The 26,279-nt window shown below is 63.1% G+C and overlaps 4 protein-coding genes across 9 annotated transcripts; 1 reads left to right on the forward strand and 3 right to left on the reverse strand.

Annotated features, from left to right (window-relative positions):
- Positions 1 to 113: 113 nt before the first annotated feature.
- CAMK1 (calcium/calmodulin dependent protein kinase I) lies at positions 114 to 3,473 on the forward strand. Of its 2 annotated transcripts, XM_051627972.1 has the most exons (12): positions 114 to 186; positions 398 to 501; positions 1,099 to 1,230; positions 1,481 to 1,555; positions 1,641 to 1,779; positions 1,869 to 1,995; positions 2,093 to 2,168; positions 2,267 to 2,379; positions 2,483 to 2,561; positions 2,681 to 2,768; positions 2,862 to 2,988; positions 3,068 to 3,473. In XM_051627972.1, exons 2-12 carry the CDS (start codon positions 416 to 418, stop codon positions 3,121 to 3,123), a joined length of 1,098 nt encoding a protein of 365 aa, XP_051483932.1. In that variant the 5' UTR covers positions 114 to 186; positions 398 to 415; the 3' UTR covers positions 3,124 to 3,473. The 2 variants fall into 2 exon arrangements, with proteins under 2 accessions (XP_051483932.1, XP_051483933.1); XM_051627973.1 differs by lacking the exon at positions 114 to 186 and having other exon boundaries at positions 226 to 501; positions 2,862 to 2,958.
- A 79-nt stretch (positions 3,474 to 3,552) lies between these two features.
- Positions 3,553 to 5,755, reverse strand: OGG1 (8-oxoguanine DNA glycosylase). Of its 4 annotated transcripts, XM_051627968.1 has the most exons (8): positions 5,727 to 5,755; positions 5,033 to 5,215; positions 4,685 to 4,950; positions 4,439 to 4,618; positions 4,175 to 4,353; positions 3,966 to 4,107; positions 3,833 to 3,882; positions 3,553 to 3,745 (listed from the first exon to the last, which is right to left on the reverse strand). In XM_051627968.1, exons 1-8 carry the CDS (start codon positions 5,735 to 5,737, stop codon positions 3,641 to 3,643), a joined length of 1,116 nt encoding a protein of 371 aa, XP_051483928.1. In that variant the 5' UTR covers positions 5,738 to 5,755; the 3' UTR covers positions 3,553 to 3,640. The 4 variants fall into 4 exon arrangements, with proteins under 4 accessions (XP_051483928.1, XP_051483927.1, XP_051483929.1 ...); XM_051627967.1 differs by having other exon boundaries at positions 4,439 to 4,950; XM_051627969.1 differs by having other exon boundaries at positions 4,439 to 4,950; positions 5,033 to 5,170; positions 5,719 to 5,741.
- A 152-nt stretch (positions 5,756 to 5,907) lies between these two features.
- Positions 5,908 to 18,361, reverse strand: BRPF1 (bromodomain and PHD finger containing 1). The gene is given in 14 exon segments (XM_051627953.1): positions 5,908 to 6,403; positions 6,499 to 6,653; positions 6,745 to 6,863; positions 6,940 to 7,076; positions 7,633 to 7,780; positions 7,860 to 7,980; positions 7,982 to 8,148; positions 9,012 to 9,326; positions 9,891 to 10,203; positions 11,048 to 11,194; positions 11,514 to 11,645; positions 13,414 to 13,570; positions 15,600 to 16,559; positions 17,679 to 18,361. Coding segments are annotated over 14 exon segments (3,651 nt in total). The 5' UTR covers positions 18,275 to 18,361; the 3' UTR covers positions 5,908 to 6,219.
- Positions 18,362 to 18,957: 596 nt separating this feature from the next.
- Positions 18,958 to 25,822, reverse strand: CPNE9 (copine family member 9). 2 transcript variants are annotated; one of them, XM_051627963.1, is made up of 20 exons: positions 25,725 to 25,822; positions 24,051 to 24,091; positions 23,919 to 23,965; positions 23,573 to 23,676; positions 23,340 to 23,379; positions 22,595 to 22,671; positions 22,342 to 22,405; positions 22,123 to 22,226; positions 21,938 to 22,042; positions 21,530 to 21,571; positions 21,353 to 21,428; positions 21,227 to 21,280; positions 21,053 to 21,114; positions 20,714 to 20,760; positions 20,465 to 20,646; positions 20,228 to 20,355; positions 20,006 to 20,108; positions 19,871 to 19,928; positions 19,647 to 19,720; positions 18,958 to 19,530 (listed from the first exon to the last, which is right to left on the reverse strand). In XM_051627963.1, the coding sequence occupies exons 1-20, from the start codon at positions 25,799 to 25,801 to the stop codon at positions 19,378 to 19,380; spliced, it is 1,638 nt and encodes a 545-aa protein (XP_051483923.1). In that variant the 5' UTR covers positions 25,802 to 25,822; the 3' UTR covers positions 18,958 to 19,377. The 2 variants fall into 2 exon arrangements, with proteins under 2 accessions (XP_051483923.1, XP_051483924.1); XM_051627964.1 differs by having other exon boundaries at positions 19,404 to 19,530; positions 19,647 to 19,734.
- Between the last annotated feature and the right edge of the window lie 457 nt (positions 25,823 to 26,279).

Below are 26,279 nucleotides of genomic sequence, written 5' to 3' on the forward strand. Positions count from 1 at the left end.
CCCTCCGCCTGACCCCGCGGTCACGCGTGTCCCTGCTCGGCTCCTGGCCCCGCCCACCTCCCTCCCCATTGGCTGCCGTTCCCTCCTTGGCCACGCCCCCCGGCATCTGGCCCCGCCCCCCTCCGTGACATCAGGGCAGCCCGGGAGGAGCCGCCGCTGCTCCGCGCGGGGCCGGGGCCGCCGTGGGTAAGGGCGGGGCGGGGGTGTCCACGCGCGGGGACGGTTTTTACGTCAGAGCCCACGCAATCACGCGTGTCACACGGCCCCTCCCGGTGCCCACCCGCCCTGCGACCGCCCGCAGGGGCGGGTGGGCAACGGGAGGGGCCCTGCGTGTGTCACCCCCCCACACACACACCCCCCCCCTTCCCCATCCCACTTTTCCCCACGCGTGTCCCAGGTGTCCCCACGGGGCACCATGCCGCTGGGGAAGGATGGTCCCGGCTGGAAGAAGAGGACTGAGGACATTCGGCGCATCTATGACTTCCGAGAGGTCCTGGGCACGTGAGTCAATAGGCGACACCGGTGACAACCCACTGGTGGTGACCGCCCCCCACTGCTCCCCCCTTCCCGCCACTGCGTGGGACTGCGTCAGCTTAAAGGGTGGCCCGAGGTGCGGGGGGGGTGGGGGGGAGGTGGGGAGGGCTGCCACGAGGGACCGTGTGGCACATGAAGTGCCCACCGGTGTCTCCCCCGGCTGGCAGAGGGGTGCCCGACGCGCCGTAAGACTCTTAGGCTGGATTAGCTGGTTAATTACAGCCTGGCTTACGCTGACCACTGGCCACCTTGGCCTTTGGGTGGCCCCCGTGGAGCCGAGCACAGTGGCCCTGGGTGCTGTGGGACAGCTGTTGAAACCCACCCGGGGGGCTTATCCCTGCGGTGGCCTTATCCTGCTGGATAAGGGGACGGTGCAGCCCATGCACCCATTCCTGGCTGGGCCCGTGTCCAGCCGTCCGGGTGGGCGGTTCCTGCTCATTTTTCTCCTATAAATAGCTGGACTTTCTGCCCGTTGCCATGGCAATGGTGGCACGGCTGCAGCCGTGCCAGCAGCACCCCTGTCCCACTCACCCCTCACCACCTCCCCTCCCCTGGCCTCCCCAGGGGGGCCTTCTCAGAGGTGGTCCTGGCGGAGGAGAAGGCGACGCAGAAGCTGGTGGCCATCAAGTGCATCCCCAAGAAGGCACTGGAGGGGAAGGAGACCAGCATCGAGAATGAGATCGCTGTCCTCCACAAGTAGGGGCTGCCAGGGTTGGGGCGGGGGGGGGGGGGGTCCTGCTCTGTGCCCACCCCCCCCCAGCACAGCTCCCTGCTGCCAGCACCCATCGCCGGGCATTATCGGCAGCGCCCAAAATAGCTGGCAGCGCGTGACGCCCCACGGGGCCCAGCCTGGCTGCTCCCTGTCCCGTGGTGGGGCTGGGGTATGGAGGCAGCGGAAGACCCCTCACACCCCCCTTCCCCTCCCCTCCATGCCTCCCTTCCACAGGATCAAACACCCCAACATCGTGGCCTTGGATGACATCTACGAGAGCAGCACCCACCTCTACCTCATCATGCAGCTGTGAGTGACATCAGGGGACCTGGGAAGGGGGGGTGGGTCCAGAGGGTCGTGGGGGCAGCTGTGCTGTCACTGCCTGTCCCCTCAGGGTCTCAGGTGGGGAACTCTTTGACCGCATCGTGGAGAAGGGCTTCTACACCGAGCGGGACGCCAGCGCCCTGATCCGGCAGATCCTCGATGCCGTCAAGTACCTGCACGACATGGGCATCGTCCACCGCGACCTGAAGGTGAGCTGGGGGAGTGACACACACCGACCCCCGTTGTGGTGGCAGGGAGGGGACCCAGCATCACCCACCCTGACCCCTCCTCTCCGCAGCCCGAGAACCTGCTCTATTACAGCCTGGACGAGGACTCCAAGATCATGATCAGTGACTTTGGGCTCTCCAAGATCGAGGGCTGCGGCAGCGTCATGTCCACAGCCTGCGGCACCCCCGGCTACGTGGGTGAGCACCTGCTGGGGCTGTCATGACCCCAGCTGCAGGCTTGAGGTCCCCCCCCCTGGGGTTGGGGTCCCTCCTCATCCCTGGTGTCCCCTCCCAGCCCCCGAGGTGCTGGCGCAGAAGCCCTACAGCAAGGCAGTGGATTGCTGGTCCATTGGGGTCATCGCCTACATCCTGTACGTACCGCCCCCTCCCTGCCCTCTCCTCTCCACAGGGGCCCACTCCCCCGGGCTGCCTGGGGCCAGCATTCCCCTCCCTGCCAACCCTCCCCCAGGCTCTGCGGTTACCCCCCGTTCTACGACGAGAATGATGCCAAGCTGTTCGAGCAGATCCTGCGGGCTGAGTACGAGTTTGACTCGCCCTACTGGGACGACATCTCAGACTCAGGTGAGCTGGGACAGCAGCATGGTGTCACAGTAGCTGGGGGGGGGGGGGGGGTGGGGTGGGCAACGGGTGCAGGCACTGACAGCTGCTCCCTGCCCCATCCCAGCCAAGGACTTCATCCAGCACCTGATGGAGAAGGATCCTGGCAAGCGCTTCACCTGCGAGCAAGCCCTGCAGCATCCTTGGTAAGGGGGGGGGACCTGCTGCTCACTGCCTGCCCACCCTCCCTTCCTGGCTCCACCCCATGGCAGCTGTGGGGCAGGGGGACTCCCGCTGAACAACCCCCCCCACCCCACAACCCCAGGATTGCTGGGGACACAGCTCTGGACAAGAACATCCATCAGTCGGTGAGCGAGCAGATCAAGAAGAACTTTGCAAAGAGCAAGTGGAAGGTGAGCTCAGGGTGCAGGGGGCCTGTGGGTGCAGGGTGGGGGGTGGTGCAGGGGCCCCCCCGTGCTGGGTGACAGACGCTGTGGGATTGGCAGCAAGCCTTCAATGCCACGGCGGTGGTGAGACACATGAGGAAGCTGCAGCTGGGAACCAGCCAGGAGGGCCCTGGGCAGACAACTCCCACCAGCCCTGGTGAGCAGTTGGAAGGGGGCAACAGCAACGGTGAGCCCTGACCCCTCCCCGTCTCCATCCTGCACTCCCTGGGGCTGCTGTCCCGTGCTCACCCTGTTCCTCCCCACAGGGTCAGGCTGTGGCCGCCCACCCACCAGCAGAGCTCAGCACCTCACGCCAGACTGAGCACAGCGCAGTTCTGGGGGGGCTGACGGGGGACTGGCCCTCCCGTGGGCACAGTGTGGGGTAGGGGGGGCCCTGTAGTGCTGGCAGGGCTGGGTGTGGGGGTACCCTGCCCTACTCATCCCAAGGGGGGCGCTGAATGCAGCCACAGGGTCACAGCAGAGCTCTGCATCTGGGCAGGGGCAGCCCCCAGGAGCCCCTCCCCAGCTTGGGGCTGTATCCCGGGCCCCCTCCCTCCCCCACACACCTCCCCTGGCACTACTCCCCCCCCAGCCTCCCAGCATGTTTAAAGAGAATTTTCCAAATGGATGTTTCTATTTTATTGCTTGTAATAAAAGCAAGAGGCAAATGCTGCTTGGCTCAGCTCTGCCCTGGGAGGAGCAACTTGGGGCAGCAGCTCCCCCCTCAGCACCCAGCAGGCAGGGGACAGGTAGCAGTTCACACCTGTGTCCCAAGCTGGCTGTGACACCCCCCCCGTCCCAGTCTGCTCCCCAGGGGCTCTGTCCCTCGTGGGGTGTCCCTAGGGGAGACCATCCCCACAGCTGTCCCGGCCTCGGCCCCTCCGGGCCCCCTCCCGGCTGCCGGCTGGCTCCTGGCCCTTGCGGAGGTCAGCACAGAAGAGGACCTGGGTGGGGATAAATGATGAGGGGTGGGCACAGCTGGGCTGGGAGGCGAGCCCCAGGGTGCCCGGGCAGGGGAGCGGGGGACTCACCGCCTGTGCCCAGCCAGCGCGGGGCCCCCACAGCCCGCGGAAGAAGTCACCTGCAGAGAGAGGATGAACACGAGCGTTGGGGGCACTGTCCCCACCCCAGGGGTCCCGTGCCAGGGCCCAGCCCCGCTCTCACCGATCTCCTGGTGGGCCCGGGGGGTCAGGCTCCTGCCCCCCAGCGCCGCCCCGTAGCGCTGCCGCGCAATGCGCCAGACGTGGGTGTCCACGGGCACCGCCTCCGCCTTGTCCAGCGCCATCAGACAGACGCAGTCGGCCACCTGTGCCCGGGTAGCACCGTCAGCCCCTGCTGACGCCCCGCGCCCCCCACCCAGTCTCAGCACCCACCTTGGCGCCCACCCCGGGCAGGGCGCACAGCACCCGCCTGGCCTCGGCGTAGGGCGCCGCGCGCAGCCGGCGCAGCCCCTCGGCACCCAGCCCCCCGGCCAGGGCCCGCGCGCTGCCGCTGACAAACCGGGCCCGGTAGCCGAAGCCCAGCGCCCGCAGCCGGGGCTCGGCGTCAGCTCCTGCGGGGGGACAGCAGGGGGACGTGTGTGGGCACGGCTGAGGCCGTGGCAGGGTGACAAGGGCATCGTCGGGGTGAGGACGGACCTGTGAGCGCTGAGAGGGAAGGGAAGGCGTGAAGGGGCCGGGCGTCCAGCCGGCAGAGGCGGCGGCCGAAGGCGCAGCAGAGGCGCTCGATCATGGCGGTGATGCGGGAGATGTGGTTGTTGGAGGTGCAGATGAAGGAGAGGAGGCACTCGACGGGGTCCTGCCGCAGCACCCGCACCCCTGACAGCGGGATGTGGTGAGGGGAGGCCAGGCTGGAGCTGCAGCCGTCCCCTGTGGTGTCCTCACCTGGGAAGTCTTTGGCCACCTTGCGAAAGAGGGGGTCGGCTGCCCCCCAGGCCTGGTACAGGGCTGGCAGCCCCACGTCCAGCTGGAAGTAGTCACGCAGGATCCGGTCTGTCTCAGCACCGTCCGGCTGTGCCACCCGGGCGGGACTCCCATCCTCCTCTTCCTCACCATACACCGTGTACCAGAGCCGGTCCCGCTCCTGCCGCAGCGTCCAGACACGCTCCCCCAGCACGCCCGTCCAGGCCCCCGGGCTGCTCTCCCACCACCTGCCACACACCGGGGCGTTGGGGCCAGCCCGACCCCCGCGGGGCTGGGCCTTGGGGGGCTGGGACCCCCGGGCTGGCTCACCGAAAGGTCTGTCCCGACGACAGCACCAGGTCCAGGCGCAGCTCGGCCGGCGGGCAGGGCAGGGACCGCCACAGAGCCGGGCAGGACGAGGGGGTGTCCCGCAGCTTCATGGGGTGCAGGGCGGGCCGGCTGCACCCCCTGCTCTTCGGAGGCGGTGGGTCAGAGACTGCCCGCCCCCCATCCCTGTGCCACCCCAGAACGTGCCTCTGCACCCAGGGCTGCTGCTGCTGCTGCAGGGCCCCACCCCTGCCCCCCCAAACCCCTGCCCCACAGCCCCAGCCTGGACCCACAGCCGAACCCCAAATCCCTGCCCCCCAGCCCCCCCGCCCCACAGCCCCAGCCTGGACCCACAGCCGAGCCCCCAAATCCCTGCCCCACAGCCCCCCCGCCCCAGCCTGGACCCACAGCCGAACCCCAAACCCCTGCCCCACAGCCCCCCCCGCCCCAGCCTGGACCCACAGCCGAACCCCAAATCCCTGCCCCACAGCCCCCCCGCCCCACAGCCCCAGCCTGGACCCACAGCCGAACCCCAAATCCCTGCCCCACAGCCCCCCCGCCCCACAGCCCCAGCCTGGACCCACAGCCGAACCCCAAACCCCTGCCCCACAGCCCCCCCCGCCCCACACCTCCCCATACCGCGGCCCAGCCAGCCCCCACCCAGCCCCACACTTGGCTCCAGGCCGTACCCCCTCACCCCCTCACCATGGTTTCCCTCCAGCGGGCAGAGCGCCGCCCACGCGCCGGCGACGCTCTGGCCCAACTTCCGGCCGCGGTTCCGGAAGCGCAGCCCGCCCCGCTCCCGCTCCCCCCCGTCCGCCCGCACGGGAGAATTTACTTTCTAAGAATCAATAGATTTTTTTTTCTTCCTTCAAAATAAATACAAACAACGTCCGAGCGCGGCGCTGGCAAGGGGGGAGGCGGGGGCGGGCGGGGGTTGCAGCGCGGGGGAAGGGAGGGAGGGAGGGGGCGGCCAGAACGACATCCCGGGGAGGCGTGGGCGGGGGCACCGGGGGGGTGAGAGGGGGGCTCGGGGGGCCGCCCCCCCCGGTCCCCGCCCCCGGTGGGTGCAGGCCAGCTGCACGAGGGGGCCCGTTTGCCCTGAGATACGGGGGAGCGGCCCCGAGGGATGGGGGTGGGGGGTGGGGGGTGGGGGATCAGCCCCGGGGGCGGCCCGGGGGGCGGGGGTCTCAGTCGCTCTCGCTGGAGTCGCTGCTCTGCTCGCCCTGCACCTTGTTGCGGTGCTGCATGGCGCGGTGGTAGGCGATCTGCACCGACTTGCGGATGTTGGACTTGCGGCCCTCCAGCATCTTCTCCTTGTCCAGGTCCTGGTTCACGCCCAGCGGCACCAGCTTTGTCCGGGGCAACCACTGCCTGAGGGGAGCGGGGGGCCACCTCGTTTGAGGGTTACAATCGTCTCCCCCCCTTCCCCCCCCCCTCCCCCCCCAGCTCCGAAGCCCCAGCCTTACCAAGTGCGCTTGTTGTCGAAGAAGAGGACAAGGTAGAGGTGCTCGCGCGCTTCCTGAGTCATCTGCTCCCCCAGCTTCAGCACCTCCAGGGGTGGCACGGGGATGGGGACACCGTGGTGGAACATGCCTTCCCGCGGCATCTTGGGGTCGATGATCTGTCCGAGGAGCAGAGGAGAGGGGCTGAGAGGGGACGCCCCCCCCATGTGGATTTTGGAGGCCTCAGGAGGGGTGGCCAGCAGTACTCACCAGTGCTGGGTAGGAGGGGTAGCCCCGGCACTTGGCCCACACCAGGTCCAGGGCATCCAGGGAGGAATCCTCATCCTCGGAGAGCCAGCTCGTGCCGCGCCCCATGCCCTTGCGCACCACTGTGTGGGGAGAGGGGGGTCAGCCCTGTCCCCGCTGGCTGACAGTGACAGCCAAGCGTGCAGCCACGGTACTTACTGCCGTGCCCCACGCCTCGCCCTGTGCCCACGGAGTAGGACTCATTCTCTGTTCCTGAGGTGTCCTCACTGCTGTCCTCTGGGAAGTTCACCCGGGAGAAGGAGGGCTTCCCTCGGCCCTGCTTGGAGGGTGTTGTGCTGTGGAGAGAGGGAGCAGAGCTGTGGGTGGGAGCCACCTTCAGCTTCCACAAACCACATCCCAGAGGGCCAACCCAGTGGGATACCAGGCCTGTGGGCTCTGGCTGGCACTGGGAAGGGCTTGGCACAGGGGAGAGCTTGGCAGAGGTACCAGGAAGGAGGGAGGAATGGTGCTTCTGATGGGATACCAGCCAGACCCTCACCCTATTTCACCTGGGGGGACAGAAGCCATGCTCCTATCCTGATCAGAGCCACAGGCTGGAGTGGGCCATGGGAAGGGCTGGTGCCAGAGCAGCCACTGTGCCAAAGGGGAATCCCCCAGCTCACACTCCCCCCTAGCTTACCCCCAGCATTGGGTGCTGCACACTCACACCTTTAGGTTTTACACCAAAAAAAGGCACAAAACCCGCAACTTCCCAGCATTCCAGTAACAGCCACCGGGCTGCAGGGGGGTGAGTGAGGCAGGTCCCATCAAACACTCTCCTCAAGCAGCAGCTCATGGCAGAGAGCCACCCACTGCCACCCTGGCAGCACCAGTGCCCCTGGGGGCCGGTACCTGGTGCGGTCCGAGGCAGCACTGCTGCTGCTGCTGCTGCTGGACTCCGAGTCGGAGCTGCTGCGGGGCAGGCTGCAGTCATTGCGGTACACCAGGAAGCTCTTCTTCACCGGCTGGTTCCCGCTGCTGAAACCGTTGGCTGGCAGGTCTGTGAGACAGCACAAGAGGAGAGCGTTAGACCCGCGCTGGGCCCCGCCCCGCGCTCCCGGAACCGCCACCGCACCCACCCATGGGAGCGTCCTCGTTGGACTTGTCACTGTCACTGTCCGAGCTGGAGCTGGGCCGTGGGCTTCGCCCCCGCTTCCTCTGGCGCTGGGAGGAGCCCATGATGGGGAGCTGGGGGGGGCCCGATGGGGCTGTTCCCGTGCCCAGGGGCCATCTGGCTGTCTCGATTCTTCGGGGGGCGTCCTGGGCGTTTTGGAGGACCGGCAGTTTTAGGGTTCTTCTTGGAGAAGAGCACTGAGGTCCTCCTGCCAACTTCATGTGCTGGGGTGGAAGAAGAATTGGGACCCAGGCCTGCAAGAGGGAGGAGAAGGTGGTGGCTGCAGCCTGTGGGACACCTGGCAGTGACATGACAGCAGCAGCAAGGAACAGCTTAATTCATCAGAATGAAGATCCTCCATCCTGAGCTTTGCCATGTCTGTGCCCTCAGACTATCCAGTCTGCTGACAGCAAAAGCTGGATGGAGACAGCAATGAACATCAGCCAGGAATGCCCTCATTTTTCCCAGGCAACAACCTCACTGAAACAGAAGTCAGGAGCAGTCAAGCAGGAACAAACCCTCCCCACGACACAAAGCAGCTGAGAAAACACTCTTGAAAGATAAAGGCCCTAAAACACTCCCAGTCTGTGGAAAAGCCTGCTTTTCGGGGTGCTCGGGGGGGGGAAGCAGAGTTGGGAAAGCCTCAGTGACATGCAGCAGCTCTGCCTGGAGCTTTGGCTGTGCTGCCCAAGGAGCCCTGCTTGGAATCTCCCTCCAGGAGAGAAGGGAGCTGGCACCTGGCTGGCATTCAGCTCCCAGCCCCGGGGGGTGCTGAGCTCGGCAGCCCGTGCTGCCCCAGCTCCCTCCTATGCCCTGGAGCAGGATGGGACACCCCAGGCTGTCTGCTCCGTAATGTCGCTAGAGAAACCGGGCAGTGTGGCAGAGCTGGCAGGGCTGAGCAGGAAAGGAAATAACCAACCCACCTCACACCCCACGTCACACAGCTGGGACTTGCAGTCTCTGGAACAAGGTCCAGTTCCTAGGCTGCACTGGAGGCACACACCAGCCGCAGCTGCCACCACCAGCTGCCTGCCAACGCTCCCCGGAGGCAAACCAGGCTGTGCCTGTGGTTCTCCACTGCTCCCCCAAACCAGCCATATTCCAGAGGGATCCCTACCTTTGCCAGTCTCCTGGCTGCTGCTCTCCTCTGCAGCGCTGTCTGTCTGCAGGTCCTTCTCGCAGGGGTTGTGTGACTGCAGGACTCCCCTGGCAGAGGAGCCGTGCCGCTCCAGCCCGTCCCGGCCCAGCTCCCGCGGGTGAGCCAGCTTCCTCCGCAGGACAGTGATCTCCTTCTTGATCATCTTGGCCCGGCGGGACCGTCCTATGCTCTGCTTGCCAGCGTTGACCTCATCCAGCCGCTCCAGCAGGATCTTCAGCTGCTCCTCCAAGGGCAGGTGCTTCTGATTCTCTGAGAGCAGCAGCCGCACGTCTTCTGGGGGAACAAAGAGGAGGAGATGGACGAAAGACATTAGGAACTCTCTGGAGCTCCTCTACATGAAAGGGCATGGGGCAATCCAGGTTCCACACAGGAGAGAAGTAGCTGACATGGAACCAAACACCTGTGAACATGGGAAGTCACCCTGAAAGACCTGCAGAAGGAGTCCTGTGGGAAGCAGGCCAGTTGGGACTGCTGGGGGAGGCAGGCTGATTGGCAGCTTAGAGAATACCAGGGTTCCCATTGGCAGCAGGAACAAGAAAGGGGGTTGTAACAGGGAAAACAAGAGTCAAAGGGATCCTGAACCATTACAGAGCAGGGATATTTCCTTGACTGAGCCCTGAGGAGAGGGAGACCATGACAGGATCCTTCTCTGAGACACTGAACATACCCAGTGGGGCCAACAGGTACCAGGCTGGCAAAGTCCCCACCTCTCTGGGGAGCAGGCACAGGCAATCCAGGCACCCGACTGAACCTTCCATCTCAAACAGACCCCAGGTGCCCTGACTCTGCCCTGGGCTTTACCTTCAAGTAGCCCTCGACAAGGGGATGAACACCCACCGTCCTCGATGTCTTGGACCTGAGCATCTTCCACCGTCACGCAGTGGGGGAAGTGCATGCCTGTCTCAAAGTCAATGCCCATCTTCTCCGCCTGCCGGCGAGCCTGCCGGAGAACGGCACCTCCCTGCTCCCGCAGACGGATGGCTGCCCGGTAGAAGATTGTGTCTTTGGCATTGTATTTCAAACAGTTGTTGATAATTAGGTTGAAATCCTCCTCAAAGTCGTCGAAATTCAGATAGCGATAGGCTTCCAGGTTTTGTTTCATTGTCTGAAAATCCATCGGCTTCTTGATGTGATCCAGGTAGTCTGGGACCTGCATGAGGAAATAGCCAGAGCTAAGAGCCCGGGAACCATGGGTTAGCATCACCTGCTCCAAGAAAATGGTCATTAGAGGAATCAGGTATCACTCCATGTCTTCTGCCCAAATGCACACCAGGGAACGCCGTCTGCTTCTGCAGCTCGAGGAGCAGGAAGGCCTCTGGGCCAGGGAGCCCATGTGCTGAGCTCCACCTGTCAGAGCAGACGCTCTCTGAAGCGCTTTCATGGCTGCAGCGCACACACCAGCTTCCTGTCTTCTCCTGTCTGCGGGCAGCTGGGATCCTGTATGCTACATGGTGTTCCCTGGGGAAGGAAGCTGCAGGTGCAGCCCCCAGGGGCGAGGATGAGTGCAGACAGGTGAAACCAAACCGTGCAGGCTGTGGGTGGGACTGCCCAGCCTTCCTCCCCAGCCCTGCTGAAACACTTCAGTGCTGACCTGCTGCCAGAGCCGTGCGGAGCCAACACGCCCTTTCCCCACCTCTCCCGGCAGGGACTCGATGCTGGTCTCAGGGATAATGTCCCTTGTCCCCAGTAGTGATGGCTTGGGGGTCAAACCCATTTCTGCACTGTGCTCAGCCTGTTGCCCTGCACAGGCCTTTGTGAGAAGACAGGTAAGAGTGTACTTCCCGCCAAGGGCCCTTCCCACCAGGAATCCCCAACTGCTCAGACACGCCAGTGAGTCACCAGCCACACGCACAGAGGAAGAGCTGAGTGCCGTGCTCCAGCCAGCACCAGGCTGCTTGGGGGAGCGTCAGGACCAGAGAGCACCCAGGGCAGCCCTTGGTACGAGCAAGGGACACGTTTGAGTGAAGTAGAAATCTGGGGAAGGGGGTTCTTACTTCGTAGATTTCTGTTACCTCAGACAGAGGGACCGGCTCGCTGAAGATGTTGCCCGTGTCTTTCTCCTGCAGCTGCTCGAGTGTCTTGCGGAGGAGGATGAGGAAGGGGGTCAGCTGCATTTCCAGTGCCACCTGCTGCACTTTGATCTGAAACAGAGGACCAGAGCAGGGCTGAGCCCCTGCCCAGCAGCAGGGACAGCCCCCAGGGAGAAGTGCAGTCCTACAGGACACTGACACCTCTCGCCACGTGGGGCAGGGACTGCCCCTCAGCCCCATCTCTGGAGGCACCAGCTCCAGCACCGCCCAGTCCCACCTCAGCCTTGCAGAGCAGCCACCTTTGCTCAGAGCCACCAGGGCAGGGCACAGCAGGGCTGAGGGAACCCTGGCACTCACCCTACGGCACTCTGAAGAGCCCTTGCTTGTGCCCACCCCAGCGGCTCCCCAAAGAGGGGCAAACAATCGTTACCGTCTCTCTCTTGAGCTTCTCCCGCTTGCGTATCAGCTCCACCAGCAAGCGTGCCCGCTCTAGGTCATGGCGGAGGCGCTGCCATGACTTCAGCTGCTCCTTCAGGGCCCAGTTCTTATCCTCAGTGTCTCTCTGCGGGAACATCAGAGACCATGAGCCGACAGGAGATGTGTTCTCATCTCCATCTTCCTGACTGTGTGCCGGAGCTCTTCCCTGGCAAAGGGAACCAGCATGTGTCCTGATTTGAGCCAGGATGAAGCCAATTTTCCTTTTACTGATTTATTTTTTCCTTCAGCAAGCTTTCTTTTAACTAGTACCAGAGTGTTTCAACTAAGACTGGTAAGAGAGGAACATTTTTCTAACTGCTGGGGCTTCAAGGTCGCACCTTCACTCTGCCAGCTCAGACACTACAGGGAGATCTATGACCCCCCTGTAGGAGGCTGAGTTAGACAGACAGCAAAACTGGCCAGAGATATTTCATTCCATATATCTACATGAACTCAGAGGAACGTCAGAGATCAGAGAAGACAACTTCCTTCCTGCTTTTTCTTCCCTTCTCTTCCGTCCATGGCCGGCATCCAGGGAGGACTCCGTCCATCCAGCACCACTGACCCTTAGGCTTGAGCTCTCCTGACCCTCATCACTCTCTGCTTTCTCCAGCAGCAGCTCCGGGATTTCTCGGGACTGTTGGCAGCTCAGGGAAGTGCTGTGGGAGTTGCTGGGGGTGGGGGGAGGCGAGAGGCTTTTGCACATACCTGAACATATTTGTATATAATTGTATATATTTTCTTATATCACTACTGTTTAATTAAAGCTGTGTAGTTTAGTTTTCAATCCAGCAAAGTCTCTCTTTTTCTCTCTCTCCTTCCCTACCTGGGTGGGAGGGAGGGGAGATTAAGAGTACTGTTGTCGAACCTGAATCAAACGGTGATAAGATGCCTGACCCACTGGTTTGCTGAAGGGCCCAGTGCCCTTGTAACCTCGGTGGGTGAGTCAGAAACAGCCCTACCTCTGGCCAGAGCTGCTCCCTGGCCATCGACCCAAGGAGGCGAACATCCTGTGCCTCTGGAAATACTTTTCCTAACACAACTAACTGCCCACAGCTGCCCAACAGCACAGAGCAACAACACCAGGGTCCCTCCAGCAAAGGGCAACTGGAACATGGCTCTGTTTGCTTTCACTTCTGGAGCAAGAAAAATGCCAACTTTTATCCTGCTGTAGCCAAAGATGAGCAAAAGCAGTCTCAGCTCTTCTCCAGCAGATAACTATGAAAGGGGGAAAAGGCAGGATAAACCCCTGCCCAGCTACAGTCTTCAAAGGGCTCAGAAAGAAAGATTTAGCGCTCAGACAAGGAGCCAGAAGAAAAATCTTCCTCTCTGGCACTAGAGACTTCACATCTGTGCAGCGCTGACTAAGGGCAGAGGCAGACAGTGGGCTGGAAGCAGCTCACACAGGGAGCACTCCTGGAGCAGTTTCAGAAACTGGAAGAGAGGCCTTGGTTCCTTCCAGACTGTTTCTGGAGATCTTCGGCCACCTCTCTCAACACTTGCTGACACAGCAGCCTCAGACCTGAGCCACTTCTGACAGGGTTTGTCATTGCCACTGGCTAAAGGCAGGCATGACGAAGGAGCTAACTTCTGTGTGGCAGGATTCCCTTCCTGTGGCAGGCTGCCAAGTGTCACTGCCTGGAAAATCTCTGAGCACCGAAAAGCAGAGGAGAAGGTGAAGCAGCAAAAGCAGCTGGGACTGCCCTTTCCCCACCTGGGAGCTTGTACCCTGGCCCCCCCCGTGCCTGCAAGCACCACATGCAGCAAAGGCTCCGAGCCCCCAGCTCCAGAGGCGCAGGAAGCACACGGGCACAGCCAGGTTTCCCTGCAGCTCCCCAGCCAGCAGCCCTTACCTGGTCACAGTTTCTTTGTGACTGCAAGTGTGTCTGAAGGCGGCGGAGCAGAGGGACACCATTCCGGGACTGCCTCTTCAGAGTCCAGTAGCTGTGCAGCCTCTGCATGAACTGGCTCTTCCTCTGGATGGTTAAACGGTTTGTAATCTTACTGAGCCTGGAGAAGGGAGAGGAACCACACACCCCATCAAGATAAGCCTGGCTGCTACAGGAGAAGCCCTGGCTAGGGGGACAGAGCAGCAAGGCCACCCAAGAGCAGCCAAGAAGCTCCTCAGGCAGGGAACACCCTTGCCCACAGCAGGAATTTCTGTAACACCGAGTCACGCAGGGCAACCACCCCCCTGAGTCAGCTGCAGTGAAGGACACCAGGAAATGTCCAGCCTTGCCTCTCCAAAACAGACTTTTCCTTTTTACCTCCTGCTAGCTAAAAAAGCAAAAGCTGGGGGCAGGCTGCGCCAGGTCAGGGTATGACACAGCTACATCAGGGGCCAGACCTTTAACAGCTCCCACAGACCATCCAAAACCCATGATTTCCCCAGCTGAGGTCCACTCATGGTGACAAAGGCCCTGGCCAAATGTTACCAGACAAACTGGAGCCCCAGGGAGTCCATAACTTGGCCAAGCCTGGCACAGCACAAGGAGGGAACAGAAGGCACGAGCAGAACAGAGCTCCTATCTGAGCTAAGGAAAGACGACCCTAAACAGCCTAAAATGCCACAAAAAGGATTTTCCTCATTTCTACAACAGCAGAAAGCCTGGAGAGGCTGGGACAGCCCTGTTTAGCAACATCAGACAGAGATGCCCTGCAAGTGGGGAGCCTAAGGGATGCACCCCCAGCATCTCCAGCTCCTCACAGGGGATGACCCAACCTACATCAGCCTCCACTGAATTGAGCAGCCTCCTGTGCCATCGCCAGCCAAGCACAGCTCCCACAGGAAGACATTTGGCATTCTGGCAACAGCCCTTGAAGAATAATTAATCCCAACAGGAAGGCCTGGGGAGAGGCTAACAGCTTCTAGCTCAGTGTGGGTTTTGCTGGGAGCACAATGATAGCAGCAAGAGCCTACAAACTGCCTGCCAACGTGTCCACACATAAGAAAAGAAGTTCTGGCTACAGAGCAAGCCCCAAGTGAGCAAAAACATGGGGTTAGGACACAGACAGACCATGGCAAAAAGCCAGCAGCCCTGTAAGCAGAGATCTGCCTCCACAAGACACCAGTGTGCTCCCCAGAGAGCAAAGCCCACAGCTTCTCCCTGCTCCCCTCCGACCACATAGGAGACAGTCTCCAGGGTCCCATGTCCCTGCACTGTCACCACTGTGCTTGAGGGGCCACAGGTACAGTGCCACGGTGTCAGGGGTTCCACCCCTGGCAGAGCTCCAGCCACAGGGAGGAGAAGAGCTCAACAGCTCGGGGTAGTGGTTCAAAACTGTGAAGACAAATGCCTGCATACCCAAGCTGTGATTCACCTTCAGGATGCCTGCACAGAGTCATGGTGAGAACCAAAACTGCCCTAAGACGCTTCTGTGTGCTTTTGCACGCTGCTGAGGACATCTTGATCCTCTCCAGCCAGCCCCCCACCGGCAGCACCAAGGCAGAGCTACTGCCTGTCACTGGCACAAAACACTGAGGAAGCCCAGCAAGGGGTAAGCAGTTGCTGGGATGTGTTCAGCAGGGCACGGGAATCCCAACATGAGACCTCTCTGCTCCAGAGCCACAACAGCCCCCAGGGTTCATGCATTTCCCAGGCCTGAATCCCTCCCACACTTCCCTTTTTTCCCCCTGCACAACTCTAGAAGAAAACAAACCTTGGCAGAAAGGAGAGCAGCCCTCTGTCCCCTCCTCCTTCTCCACTGACTCCAGCATCTGAGGTCAGCACAACAGGAAAGGAGCAGTGGGAACCCCCAGCTGCTTCCTGATGCATCCGGCCTAGTTTGTTCTCTGCCGTTAAACTAACAGCAGCGATTTCCTGCCCCACCAGGGCCCAGACACCTCTGTGGGGCAGCACATCACCCTGCCTCTCTGCGGGACTCCCAGAGGAAACCACCAACAGCGAGAACAAAGCAAAAAGCACCTGTGTGAAAAGCTAAGGAGCGGAAGGAGGTAATGCCCATGTGGAAAGTGGGACACGAGGCACAAAGAAAAGGAGACACTTCTCCACAGTCAAGGGAGGGTAGCAGGTCGTACCTGTGCGGGGGGATGCAGGGCACAGAAACCACAGGTGCCGCGGCTCGTTTCTCCGCCAGGATCTTCCGCGCCTTCTTCATCTTGATCCGAGACTTGGCCTTTGCTTTTTTGACTTTCTCGGAGCTCCAGCTCTTCCCATCCTCTTCCTCCTCCTCATCTTCCTCCTCCCCCTCGCTGTGGGAGAGGGCAGGAAGCCTGCGGACAGAGCCCGGCGGCGTGTGGATGTCGCAGTAGGCAGTTTTGCGCACGCTGAAGGAGGTACCATTGGCCCCCATCTCCCGGACGGGCTCCATCTTCATGTAGAGCCCGGCCTGCTGGGCGCATGTGACGTGGAAGGCAGTGTAGCAGTTGGCTTTGTGACACTGGATGCAAGCCCCGGAGCCACGCTGCTTGCAAATGTAACAGGTCAGCTTCCAGCGGGCAGGCGGGATGTGCTCGATGCTGTCAATGGGCTCCAGGAAGACGGTGTTGGCAAAGCACACCTCGGGGATCCAGAGGGCACAGACCACGTGTGCCCAGCGCCCATCATCTGTCTGCTTGAAGGCCCCCCCCTTGTTGGGGCAGAGAGCACAGTCCACAGCTCGCGAGGGTGACTGCAGGCACCGTCGGCAGAGCCACTGTCCCTCCGGGATGTAGGGCACCCCGTAGCACTCCTGATGCACAGCCAGGTTGCACATGTCGCAGAAGAGGATGACGTTGCTGTTCTGACACTCCCCGTCGTTGCAGATGCAGCAGACAGCATCCTCATCCACCAAGGCGTTGGGATCCCCCTTGTTGTGGCTCTCAAAGTAGGATTCCTTCTCCAGCCGGTCCATCAGGTACTCGAAGATCTCCTGGGGAATGGGACTCACGCCTTCAGTCTTCCGCCGCTCATTCATGATGTCCAGCCAGATGTAATCTTCCTCATCCATGTCGTACTCCACCTCCTCATCCAGCTCCTCCGCTGACTTCTCGATGTACCTGGAATGATAGCACGGGAGGGTGAGGGCATGACCCACGGGGCCCTGGAGCTGCTCAATCCTAACTCCTGCAGGACCCTAACATACAGTTGAGCCGTAAGTCAAAATAAAAAAAACAGGGACAGAGCAGGAAGGTGCAGAGGCAGGAGGTGCTGCTGCACCCTGAGCAGTGCAGCAGCACAACAGCGCATGAGGCATGACACAAACACAATTAAGCTCATCTAACAAGCAAGGTATGGGCCTTGGGGAGTCATGAGCACAAGACAGGAGCCTGCACAAGCCACTGAGCAGGTGCCAGATGCTCTGGAGACAGTGGTCTTGTGCCCAAGACACAACAGGAAGCAGGCACAGAGGCATCACGACTCGTTAATCCTGGTTAGGGTGGCTGCACCCCCTTCTCTTTCACTCTGAGTGGCAGGTGAGGGGATGTTATTCAGAGACGAAAGAGGTGGAACCCCGAGGCCGCTGCTGCAACTGATGGCAACCACCCCCTGCCATGTCAGACATCTCAGAGAGGTTTCTTTTCTAATACCCTGAGACAAAATCACATCATTATCCCGACCCTGAAACACGGTGCTGGTTTCTCGGGCACTTGGCAACTAGGACAGCTAGGGTGGCCACACAAGCCTTACTTTGGCTCAATATTAATGCCCCACTTGAAGTATGATTTTGGGCCACTGCACTCACCATGCCACTCATGGAAAAAACACCGGACAACAAAGACACAATAAGCCTGCAAACAGGCACATCTGATGGGTAAAACTTGGTGCTGAGGGGCTCTGGAGCTATCCCATAACACCTCTAAAGAGTGGTGGGGAAGACAGGAGGACAGAGTCTCTTTTTGCTGTAACCATATTGCTGTCCCAGCAAAGGAAGAGCACAGCAACCCAACTGCTAGCAATCCAACAGTGAGCTCTGCAGGTGCACGGACCCCTCAAAACCAGGACAGAGCTCTGAGAGCCTGAAGCCATGGGATGGCCAGCTCCATGGGACTTGGGAAAGGCAGGCAGAGGCCATTTCCATCAGCCATACACAGAAATTGAGCCAATTCCACCTCCAGACCCCAGGCACAAGCTAGAGCTGCCCAGGTGCCTCCTCACACCCCGGTCACGGACAATACCTGTAGTAAGAGGTGGGGCGAGGCGGGGCATCGGGGGTGTCCTGCTCCAGCTCCCGGTACACCACCTCGGGGAGCTTGGGAGTGGTGCCAGCCGAGGCATTGTGGTGATGGTGGTTGGAGTCCTTGCGCTTCTCCTTGTTCTTGTGCTTGCCAGATTTCGGTGGGACACTCTGTGTCTCTGTGTTCTCCTTATTGCTCCCGTTCTCGGGCACCTCCTCAGGCACCTCCTCATCCTCAGACACCACGTCCAGGTTATCGAAGATGCTGATGCGATGGACGCGGCCGTGGAGATCCACCTCCACCATCCGCTGGGCTTGGGCGTAGGTCATCACCTCACGGCCTGGCGACTGGGAGGTCTCGGAGGGGCTGGGGGACTGCTTGTTGGCAGGGCGGGCCTGGCGCCCTTTCTTCTTGTGCTTGCGCAGGGGGGTGTGCTGGGGCGGGGGGGGGTTGTCGTGGTCATAGTGGTAGAGGTGGTACTCGATCCCGCTGTAGCTCTTGTAGATCTTCCGGCAGGTGCCCACCGGACACTCGTACGGGGGTTTGGTGGCGCGAAGGTTGTGGCAGAAGGTCTTCACGTCGAAGTCTACGCCCATGGCGTCGCCCGCCCGAGGGGGGCTGAGGGGGGCGAGGGGCTGAGGGGGGCTGATGCCAGGCCAGGCCGGGCCGGGCCCCCCGCCCCCTCCCCGGGCCGGCCGGCCGCCCGCCCTCCCCTCCCTGCTTCCCTCCTTCCCTCCCTCCCCCCGGCCACGCTCACCGGCCCCGGGGCCGGGGCGGCTCCATGGGCGGCGGCAGCGGCGGCGGCAGCGGCGGGCCCGGGCCGGGCCGCAACAATGGGAGCTGCGGCGGCGCCTGGCGCGGGGCGGCCCTGGGTAAAGCGCCGCGCCGCCCTTAGCAACCGCACTTTCGGCACGGCCCGGGCGGGCGGGCGGAGGCAGCGGCGCGGGGAGCGGAGGATGGCGGCGGGAACGGCGGAGGAAGGAGAGCGGCTAGAACGGGGAGAGCCCAAGGAGGGCGGCGGGGTCCGCGCCGCGCCGCGCCGGGCGAGGCGAATCTGCCGCTCCGAATCACAGGCACCGCCCGGGAGCCCCGCCCCGGCCCATCCGGTCCCCGCGGCCCCACGCAGCGGCAGGCCCGGTCACAGCGGTTTATTTACAGTCGGTAACGCGGTACAGGCCCCGCCGAGCCGCCCCCCGCACCCCCCTGCGGTGGGGCTCAGCCCTGTGGGATCCCGCGGCCGTGGGGCCGAGCCCCGCTGCGGGCAGCAGCCGGGCTGGAGGCGGGCGCGGGGTGCAGGCAGGAGCGTGGCACAGGCAGGAGTTGGGTGAAGCCCCCCTGCCCCAAGGAGCTAGCGGGGCTGGGACCCCCAGCATGCGCCCAGCCCCCAGCCAGCCTCCTCTCGGGTGAAGGGAGCTGGGCTGCCGTCCCGGGGGGACACACCGTGACCCCCCAACAGCCTGTGCCCCACGGTGAGGGACAGCGCGGTCTGAGCCAGTCCCGCTGTGCCAGGCATTGCTGGGCGCTTCCAGCCCCGTGGTCTTGCTCCCAGGAGAGTAGGGTCCCAGCCCCGTTCACCAGCCACAGCAGCTCCTTATCACCCTTGAAGGGGACACTTCTCCATGGCCAAGCCCTGGCCACCAGCAGAAGGACAGTGACACAAGTCCTTGCCCACCAGTCAGCCCCACGACCCACGGAGGAGCTACTGGGGGTCTGCCCGGCGAGGCTTGATGTCGCGGGTCTTCATGTAGGAGAGCAGCTGCTCGGGGATCTCGGCAAGCACGTCCTTGGCCAGACGGGCCATGCTCAGCACCTGGTTTCCCGAGTCGTCCACATAATCCCGAAATGGCACAAACTTCGAGGGAAAAGAAGGTTGCAGCCCGGTTGGAAACAACCCTGCGGCTGCAGGAGTCAGCAAGTGGCTGAGCATTTTCTCACCCATGGTGGGACTGGGCTCGACCCCAGTGTTACCTGTACGATGTCCCTCTCAGCACAGCGTCCCCGGGAAGATACACGTACATCGTCACCGTCCAGCTCCTCCATGGCTGGGGGGTGACAGCTGGTGTCACTGAGCTTTGGTGGGGTAGCCACCAGGGACAGAAACGCCATCCCTCCCTCCAGCATGCCTTTAGTGTCCCATAGAAAGGGACAGTGTTTCCATCCCCCTTTCCTGCTGTCCCCAAGCCCCAACTCACCCTCAAACTCAGCTGGACCCACTCCCACAATGATGATGGACATGGGCAAGGAGGAAGCCTGTGGAATAGAGGCAGGGTGGCAGCTGGGGCAGCAGCCAGTAGGGGCTGAACTGATGGCAAGGAGGGTGCACTCACGGTGACGATGGCTTCCTTGGTCTGCAGCATGTCAGAGATGACGCCGTCAGTGATGATGAGGAGGACGTGGTACTGCGAGCCATCGGTCACCTGGGCAGCCGCCCTGTGGGGAGAAGGGATGGGGTCCCTCCAGCAGCCCCCACCAGTGTGGGGCAGCCCACCCTGCTGTGCGACCGGTGGCATTTGGGGACAGCGAAGGGGACAGAGCCCCCAGGTGCTCACCCAGCCACCTGGTTGATGACGGGGGCGAAGTTGGTGGGACCATAGAGCTGGACGGTGCGCAGGCTCTGGAGGTAGCACTCCAGCACGCCCTCGATACCGGCACAGCTGGGGTTGTCCACGTTGTTGTTCTGGGGATGGGGACAGGCGCTCAGAGGGGAAGCACAGCTCCCAGTGTGCCCCCTCAGCTGTGGGATTTTGTGGGCACTCCTGCCCTAGTATTCCCACCCCAGGGCGCACCAGAGGGAACTGGTGGGAGATCTTGCCGTCAGGTGGGAGTTTGGCGCCGAAGCCGTAGGCAGGGAAGAGCTTGTCACTGTCGTAGTCCTGGATGATCTCCCCCACCGCCTTCAGCGCCAGGGCGTAGGCGCTCAGCTGGTAGGGGCTGGCGTAGTGCAGCGAGGTGGGCTGCGATGGCATCCCTGCGGCACAGCACCCGTCGGCACCGCCCCACGGCCACGCCGGGACCCCCGCCCCGGCTGCGCTCACCATTGGAGGCCGTGAAGTCGATGGCGACGGTGAAATTCAGCTGCGTCCTTGGAGGGGGGGGGGGAGAGCGAGGGAGGCTCCTGGCCCCACGGCGCAGGGACGCTGTCTTCTAGCCCCACAGCATCATGTGTGTCCCCTCCTTTGGGACCATCAGGTCCCCCCCTTCCCCAGCAAGCACCCCACAGCCCAGGACCACTTTCCTGTACCACCTCCCCAGCCCCACCGCCCCTTGTCGGCCCCCAGGCTGCACCTGCACCAACACCACCGTCCTGGCCCCAAGACCCTCGCCCATGGCGGGGGGGTCTCAGGGAGCCGGGGGGCACTCGGCCCCCCACTCACCCGCCTCGGATGTAGTCAACAAATGTGAATTCGGACTCGACGGAGAAGGAGAGCAATGTCACCTGCAGGCATGGGGGGTCAGACCCAGACCCTCACCCCCCTGTCAGGCACAGCAGGGGCATCAGACCCAGCCCCCTAAAAGCAGGACCCCCAGGAGCACCTCAGCCCACTCACAGTGCCAGAGTTCACGTACTTCTTCTTCTTGCACTTCTTCCTGGGGTTCAGCACCTGCAGGCACAGGGAGAGGTTGGGCCTAGTGTGGAGTGCTCCTTGCCACCCCTCCCCAGCCCCTGGCCCTACCTCGTACACCGTGAACTGGCTCTGTGCTCTGGAGAGCTCCCGGTAGCTGGTGGCAAACTCCCCAATGAAGTCGTGGCTGTGGAAGGGGCCCGGGGGCCAGGCACCCCAGTGAGAGGCACCCCAGGAAGCAGTGGCAGCACCCTGATGTCCCCTGCCACCCCATGGACACAGCCTCACCTCCCATCCCGGTCCCAGTCGTACACATCTATCTTCACCGTCCTGAAAGCAAAGGTGGGCAGAGGGTGAGCTGCTGGCCTGCGGGCATGGCCACCTCTGGCCCCCCTGGTTTGGGGACACCCCCCCAGCAGCCCATCCTGCAGCCCACCCCGCAGCCAGCTGCTGGCAGAGCTGCCCTGCATCTCTGCCGGGAGGGAAGTGGGAAATTTGGGTCACGGCAGGGGCCCTTGCAAGGAGGGGGATGCCTTTATGTAATTTGGGTTGCAAAAGAGGGAAAAAAAAAAAAAACAAAAAAACCCAGTAGGATCCATTTCTGAGCTGCCTGCTGCTGCGAGGCCACACCATGAAGGAGATGTTCTGGCCCCATGGCCACCCCTGTCACCACTCTGCCAGTCCCTGTCCCCGTACCGGTCGTAGTCGCCGTTGCAGAGGGCGCGCACGGGGATGGTGAAGGGCTGCCACACCGGGTTGAGCGTGTTCTTCACCACCTCCGTCTTGTGGCAGATGGTGAAGCTGTGGGGAGAGGGCAGGGTCGGGGCGCACTGTACGGCCACGCCGGCACCCTGCCCACCCCAGCAGGCCCCTGCACTCACGTGCCGTCCTCGTTGCTGCGGTAGAAGACGAGGAAGGGGTCGGATTTTCCGAAGAAGTCCTTCTTGTCCAGCTTGTTGGCGCACAGCTGCATTGTGACGATGTCCTGGGGACAGGGACCATCATTGCTGGCCGCTTCCTCGCCCCTGGCCCCACCAGCTGCCCGTGCTGAGGGGGCTGTGCAGCCCCCACCTCGCCAGTGCTGGGACACAGGCCCTCACCCGGCAGTTGCTCAGCTCCTCGGCCAGCAGCAGGATGGTCCCACACCGCTTCCCTGGGACACCCCTGGGACCGGAGGTGCCAGCTTAGCTTGGGGACAAGGGGACAGGACAGGGGCAGGAGGAGGGGTCAGGGCTGGGGCTCATGCCCCACAGCTGGCACTCTCAGGGGACGTGCAGAGAGGGGTCCCGTGGGGTGGGTGTGGGGACACAGTGTGAGACCCCCCCCCTCGCCCTGCCATGGGCAGTGACTCACGTGAGGGGTCTCTCCAGGCGGCCCCGCTGGGAGCCGATCACCTCCCCCAGCGCCACAAATGCCTGTCCCAGGAAATCCTGCATCCCGAGCACAGTGCTGTGAGATCCCAGGGGCTCCTGCCACAGCTCCCTACCATCCACATCCACCCCTCACCTTCCCAGTTTGCCCACCAGACCTGCTCCCACCCTGCCCCAGGGCCATGCCAAGTGCCCTGGACCACACCCTGTGCCCCAAGAGCCACCCCCTTGCCCAGGAACCATCCTGCACCCCCAGGACCATGCCAGGTGCCCAATCCATGTGCTTTGGACCCATCCTGTGCCCCGAGGGCCATTCCACAGCCCTGCTCCCCCCACTGCCCGAGCTGCCCCACTTGTCCTGGACCCATCTCTCCAGAGCCACGCCATGTACCCTGAACATATCCTGCACCCCTCAGTCCACCCTACACCCATCCTGCACTCCCCAAGCCACCTCTGCAATGCATCCTGGCCCCATCCTGCACCCTGCCCCACCAGGCACACCCATGGGCCAGGGTCCCAGGGCAGAGAAGGGGCTGGTGTGTGGTGAGCACCTACCTTCTGTCAGTCCCCATGGTGCACAGAGAGATGGAGAGAGGGTTAGAGACCCCTGAGGCCAGGGCCACTTGTCCCCCCTTGACAGCACCTGCACCAGGCACAGCCTCGGGGTGCCCCACTACAGTGTCACACCTGGGCATCACCGTGTGACCCCTGGCACAGGTTGTGCTCACCTGCTTTAAAATGGAGCAGCTCTTGGAGTCCACGTTGTAGCTGGTGATAGGAGAGCAGAGCTCTGAGCCCCAGGAGGCAGCCCTGCTTCCCCCACCCGTTGTGCTTTTCACAGCTGTATCCTTATTTATTATCCTTATTTATTATCCTTATTTATTATGGCTATTTATTACTGACTCGGTGCTTTGTTCCACCCCAAGCTGCTGCTGAGCCCCTCCCCAGCCTCCCCACTCACACATCGAAGCGGAGGTTTTGCTTCTCCTCAAAATAGTAGTCGAGGACGAACTTGCGGACGAAGTCGGGGTTCAGGGTGTTGTCAATCACCTCGGTGCGCCCAAACTGCGGAGATTGGGGTGTGAGCAGCCCCCCCACCCCGGGAGCCCTCCCCTTGGTGCTAATCCCAGTGGGGGGATTAATGCTGTTGGCAGGACCAGATCACTAGCATGGATGTGCATGGCCATATGGGCCCATTTAACCCAGACGGGGATTAGGCAGGAGGAGCACAGGCACTGGGAGCAGCAGCAACCCTGGCACAGGGCTGGGAGCATCCCCAGGGACCTGCTGAGAGGAACCACGCTCACCTCCTTCCACTCGCTGCTCCCTGAGCTCTGCACGAAGAGGACCACCACTGTGGGGAGAGGAGCAGAGCTGGGCTGCCGTGCCATGCCCGCGCTGTGCCCGTGCTGTGCCCCCTGCCCAGCCCTGCCACCCACCTGGGTCAGACTTGGAAAAGGTGTCCATGTCCAGCAGGTTCCTGGGGGGATGGAGCCAGGTGTGAGTCACCTTGGGTGCCACCCACTGCCCCTACTGAGTCCCCATGTGCCCCCCATCATGCCAGAAGACCATGCCAGCATCTGAGGCTGAGAGCCCCAGCACCCTGGGGGTTGTGGTGGCTCCCACCGAGGGTTTGGCAGGACTGCGGGGCGAGCGGGGAGCAGCGTCTTCAGCACTGATGATGATTAAATGTGACAGGGAACCCATTTACAGGATGAAACCTTCCTTCCTGCTGCTGGTGCCAGCTGAGTGCCCGCTGCACCCCAGCAGCATGGCTAATTGTGGGGCAAGGAATGAGAAAAAAAGAGACACTCAGATCAAGGGCTGGGCAGCCAGAGGGGACCAGCTCTGTGCCCCTGACACAGCTGCCAGCAGTGCAATTGATCATGATTGATCATCATCCTTCACTCAGTGTGACACCAGGAAGTGCTGGGGGTTGTGACCAGCTCTGCAGGGATCCTTCCTGCACCCCCAGGGAAGCTGCACAGGGTGGGCTGGGGCACAGCCAGAGGCTGTGGGGCTCAGCCAGCTCTCCTGGCCCCAGCGTGCAGGGACAGGGGTACAGGAGAAAGACACCCAGGGCTACCCCAGCAGCGCTGGATGGGGCTGAGCCCTTGGGAAGCCATGAAGCTGAAGCCTTCTCCTGCCCTGAGCTGTCTCCAGGAGCAAACCCCAGCCCCTGCCCAGAGCTGCCAGGCCACATGGCCCCTAGTCCCTCTGCCCAGAGGGGCTGGCAGGGAGGGCAGGCATTCAGCTGCAGAGAGGGGGCACGACAGCTCCTGGCCCAGACCAGAGTTTGCAGGGCTTGGGGACACACCAGAACTGCCCATCTGGGCAGGGGATTTCGCAGGGCTGGCTGCCGGCCTTCCCTGACCCCTCACGCAAGGGGGATGCCACTGCCCAGGAGGCTGCTGCTAGTCCCTGCGGGCAGGACCCTCCGGCTGCAGGCAGCGAGGGCAGTGGTGCCTCTGCTGGGCTATATTTAGCCACCCACAGATCAGCTCGGCAGCCGCTGCTTGCCCCACAGACTCACCAGGAGCTGGAGGCACCAAGAAGCACCTCTCCTGCAGCCCCCCTTCTCACCATGGGCCAACGCTGACCTGCTTCTGCCCCTGCTGCCTCTCACGGTTCTCACATAGCCAGGCAGAGCCGGGAAAGCTGCCTGCAGCCACCACCAGCATCCTGAGCCCCACCACTGTCACCCTGCACCCCGCCAGCATCACCCTGCGCCCACAACCATCCTGAGTTCCTCCAGCATCACCCTGCACCCCCCAGCATCACCTTGAGCCCCTCCAGCGCCATGCCGAGCGGGGCTGTCCCACGGGTGTGGGCAGCGGGTCCCTCCAAGCAGCCGTGCCCGGTGCCAGCATCCCTTGGGACCCCGCAGAGGGGACGGGACCTCTCCCCGGGGGCAGAGGGGCGTCGGGCAGGCGCCGCGGCACAGAGCTGTGCCCGGGCAGCGAGGGGGACCCGCAGCCAACCCCTCACCCGAGGCACGGGGCTGCTTTGCGGGCAGCGGGTGCTGCGGGACACCGGCACCCCGCGGCGCACCCTGCGCCTTTCGCACCCACCCCGTGCCCAGCCGCCGGTCCCCCGCCCCGCTCCCGGCTCACCGGCAGGACACGGTGAGCTCCACCTTGGTGCCCGGCACGCTGCCGGCCGCCGGCTCCAACGCTCCCGGAGACGCCATCCCCACCCGGGCGCCGCCGCTGCTCCGCGCCGCCTCCTCGGCGGGCGCGCCCGGGGGCGGGCACGGCTCGGCACGGCACCGGGTACGGGCACGGCACCGGGCACTGCACGAGGCGGCGGCCCCGCCGGCAGCACCGCCCCGGGCACCCGGGAAGGGGGAGGGCTCTGGGGACCGGCCCGGCCCCCGACGGCTCGGCCCCGGGGACCAGCACGGAGCGGCGGGGTCAGCCGCACCGGGACCTCCCGACCGGGGCTGCGGGCTCAGCTCCGCGTCCCAGCCCGCTGCGGCGGGGGCTCAGCCCCGACTCCCGCCCCGCCGGGGCTCCCTCCTGGTCCCGGCTCGGTGCTATTTCGGTGCCGCCGCTCCCGGAGCGCGGTCCGGGCTATTTATAGCGAGCGGCGCCCCCGGCGGAGCCGCTCCCGCCGCCACCCCCCGGCCGCCCCCCCGCCCGCAGCCCAGACAGGAGGCAGGAGAGGGC

The sequence above is a fragment of the Apus apus genome, chromosome 9 (genome assembly GCF_020740795.1).
Source record: "Apus apus isolate bApuApu2 chromosome 9, bApuApu2.pri.cur, whole genome shotgun sequence".
NCBI lineage: Eukaryota > Metazoa > Chordata > Aves > Apodiformes > Apodidae > Apus > Apus apus.

Coding starts and splice junctions, on each gene's coding strand:
- CAMK1 (XM_051627972.1), top strand. CDS start 416: ATGCCGCTGGGGAAGGATGGTCCCGGCTGGAAGAAGAGGACTGAGGAC. Junction 1,780..1,868: donor TCGTCCACCGCGACCTGAAG/GTGAGCTGGGGG, acceptor TCCTCTCCGCAG/CCCGAGAACCTGCTCTATTA. Junction 1,996..2,092: donor CGGCACCCCCGGCTACGTGG/GTGAGCACCTGC, acceptor GTCCCCTCCCAG/CCCCCGAGGTGCTGGCGCAG.
- OGG1 (XM_051627967.1), bottom strand. Junction 4,951..5,032: donor TCGTCGGGACAGACCTTTCG/GTGAGCCAGCCC, acceptor GGTGTGTGGCAG/GTGGTGGGAGAGCAGCCCGG. Junction 3,883..3,965: donor CCGGGCCCACCAGGAGATCG/GTGAGAGCGGGG, acceptor CTCTCTCTGCAG/GTGACTTCTTCCGCGGGCTG.
- CPNE9 (XM_051627963.1), bottom strand. CDS start 25,801: ATGGCGTCTCCGGGAGCGTTGGAGCCGGCGGCCGGCAGCGTGCCGGGC. Junction 23,966..24,050: donor CTTTTCCAAGTCTGACCCAG/GTGGGTGGCAGG, acceptor CTCTCCCCACAG/TGGTGGTCCTCTTCGTGCAG. Junction 19,929..20,005: donor CCAAGGAAGCCATCGTCACC/GTGAGTGCACCC, acceptor TCTATTCCACAG/GCTTCCTCCTTGCCCATGTC.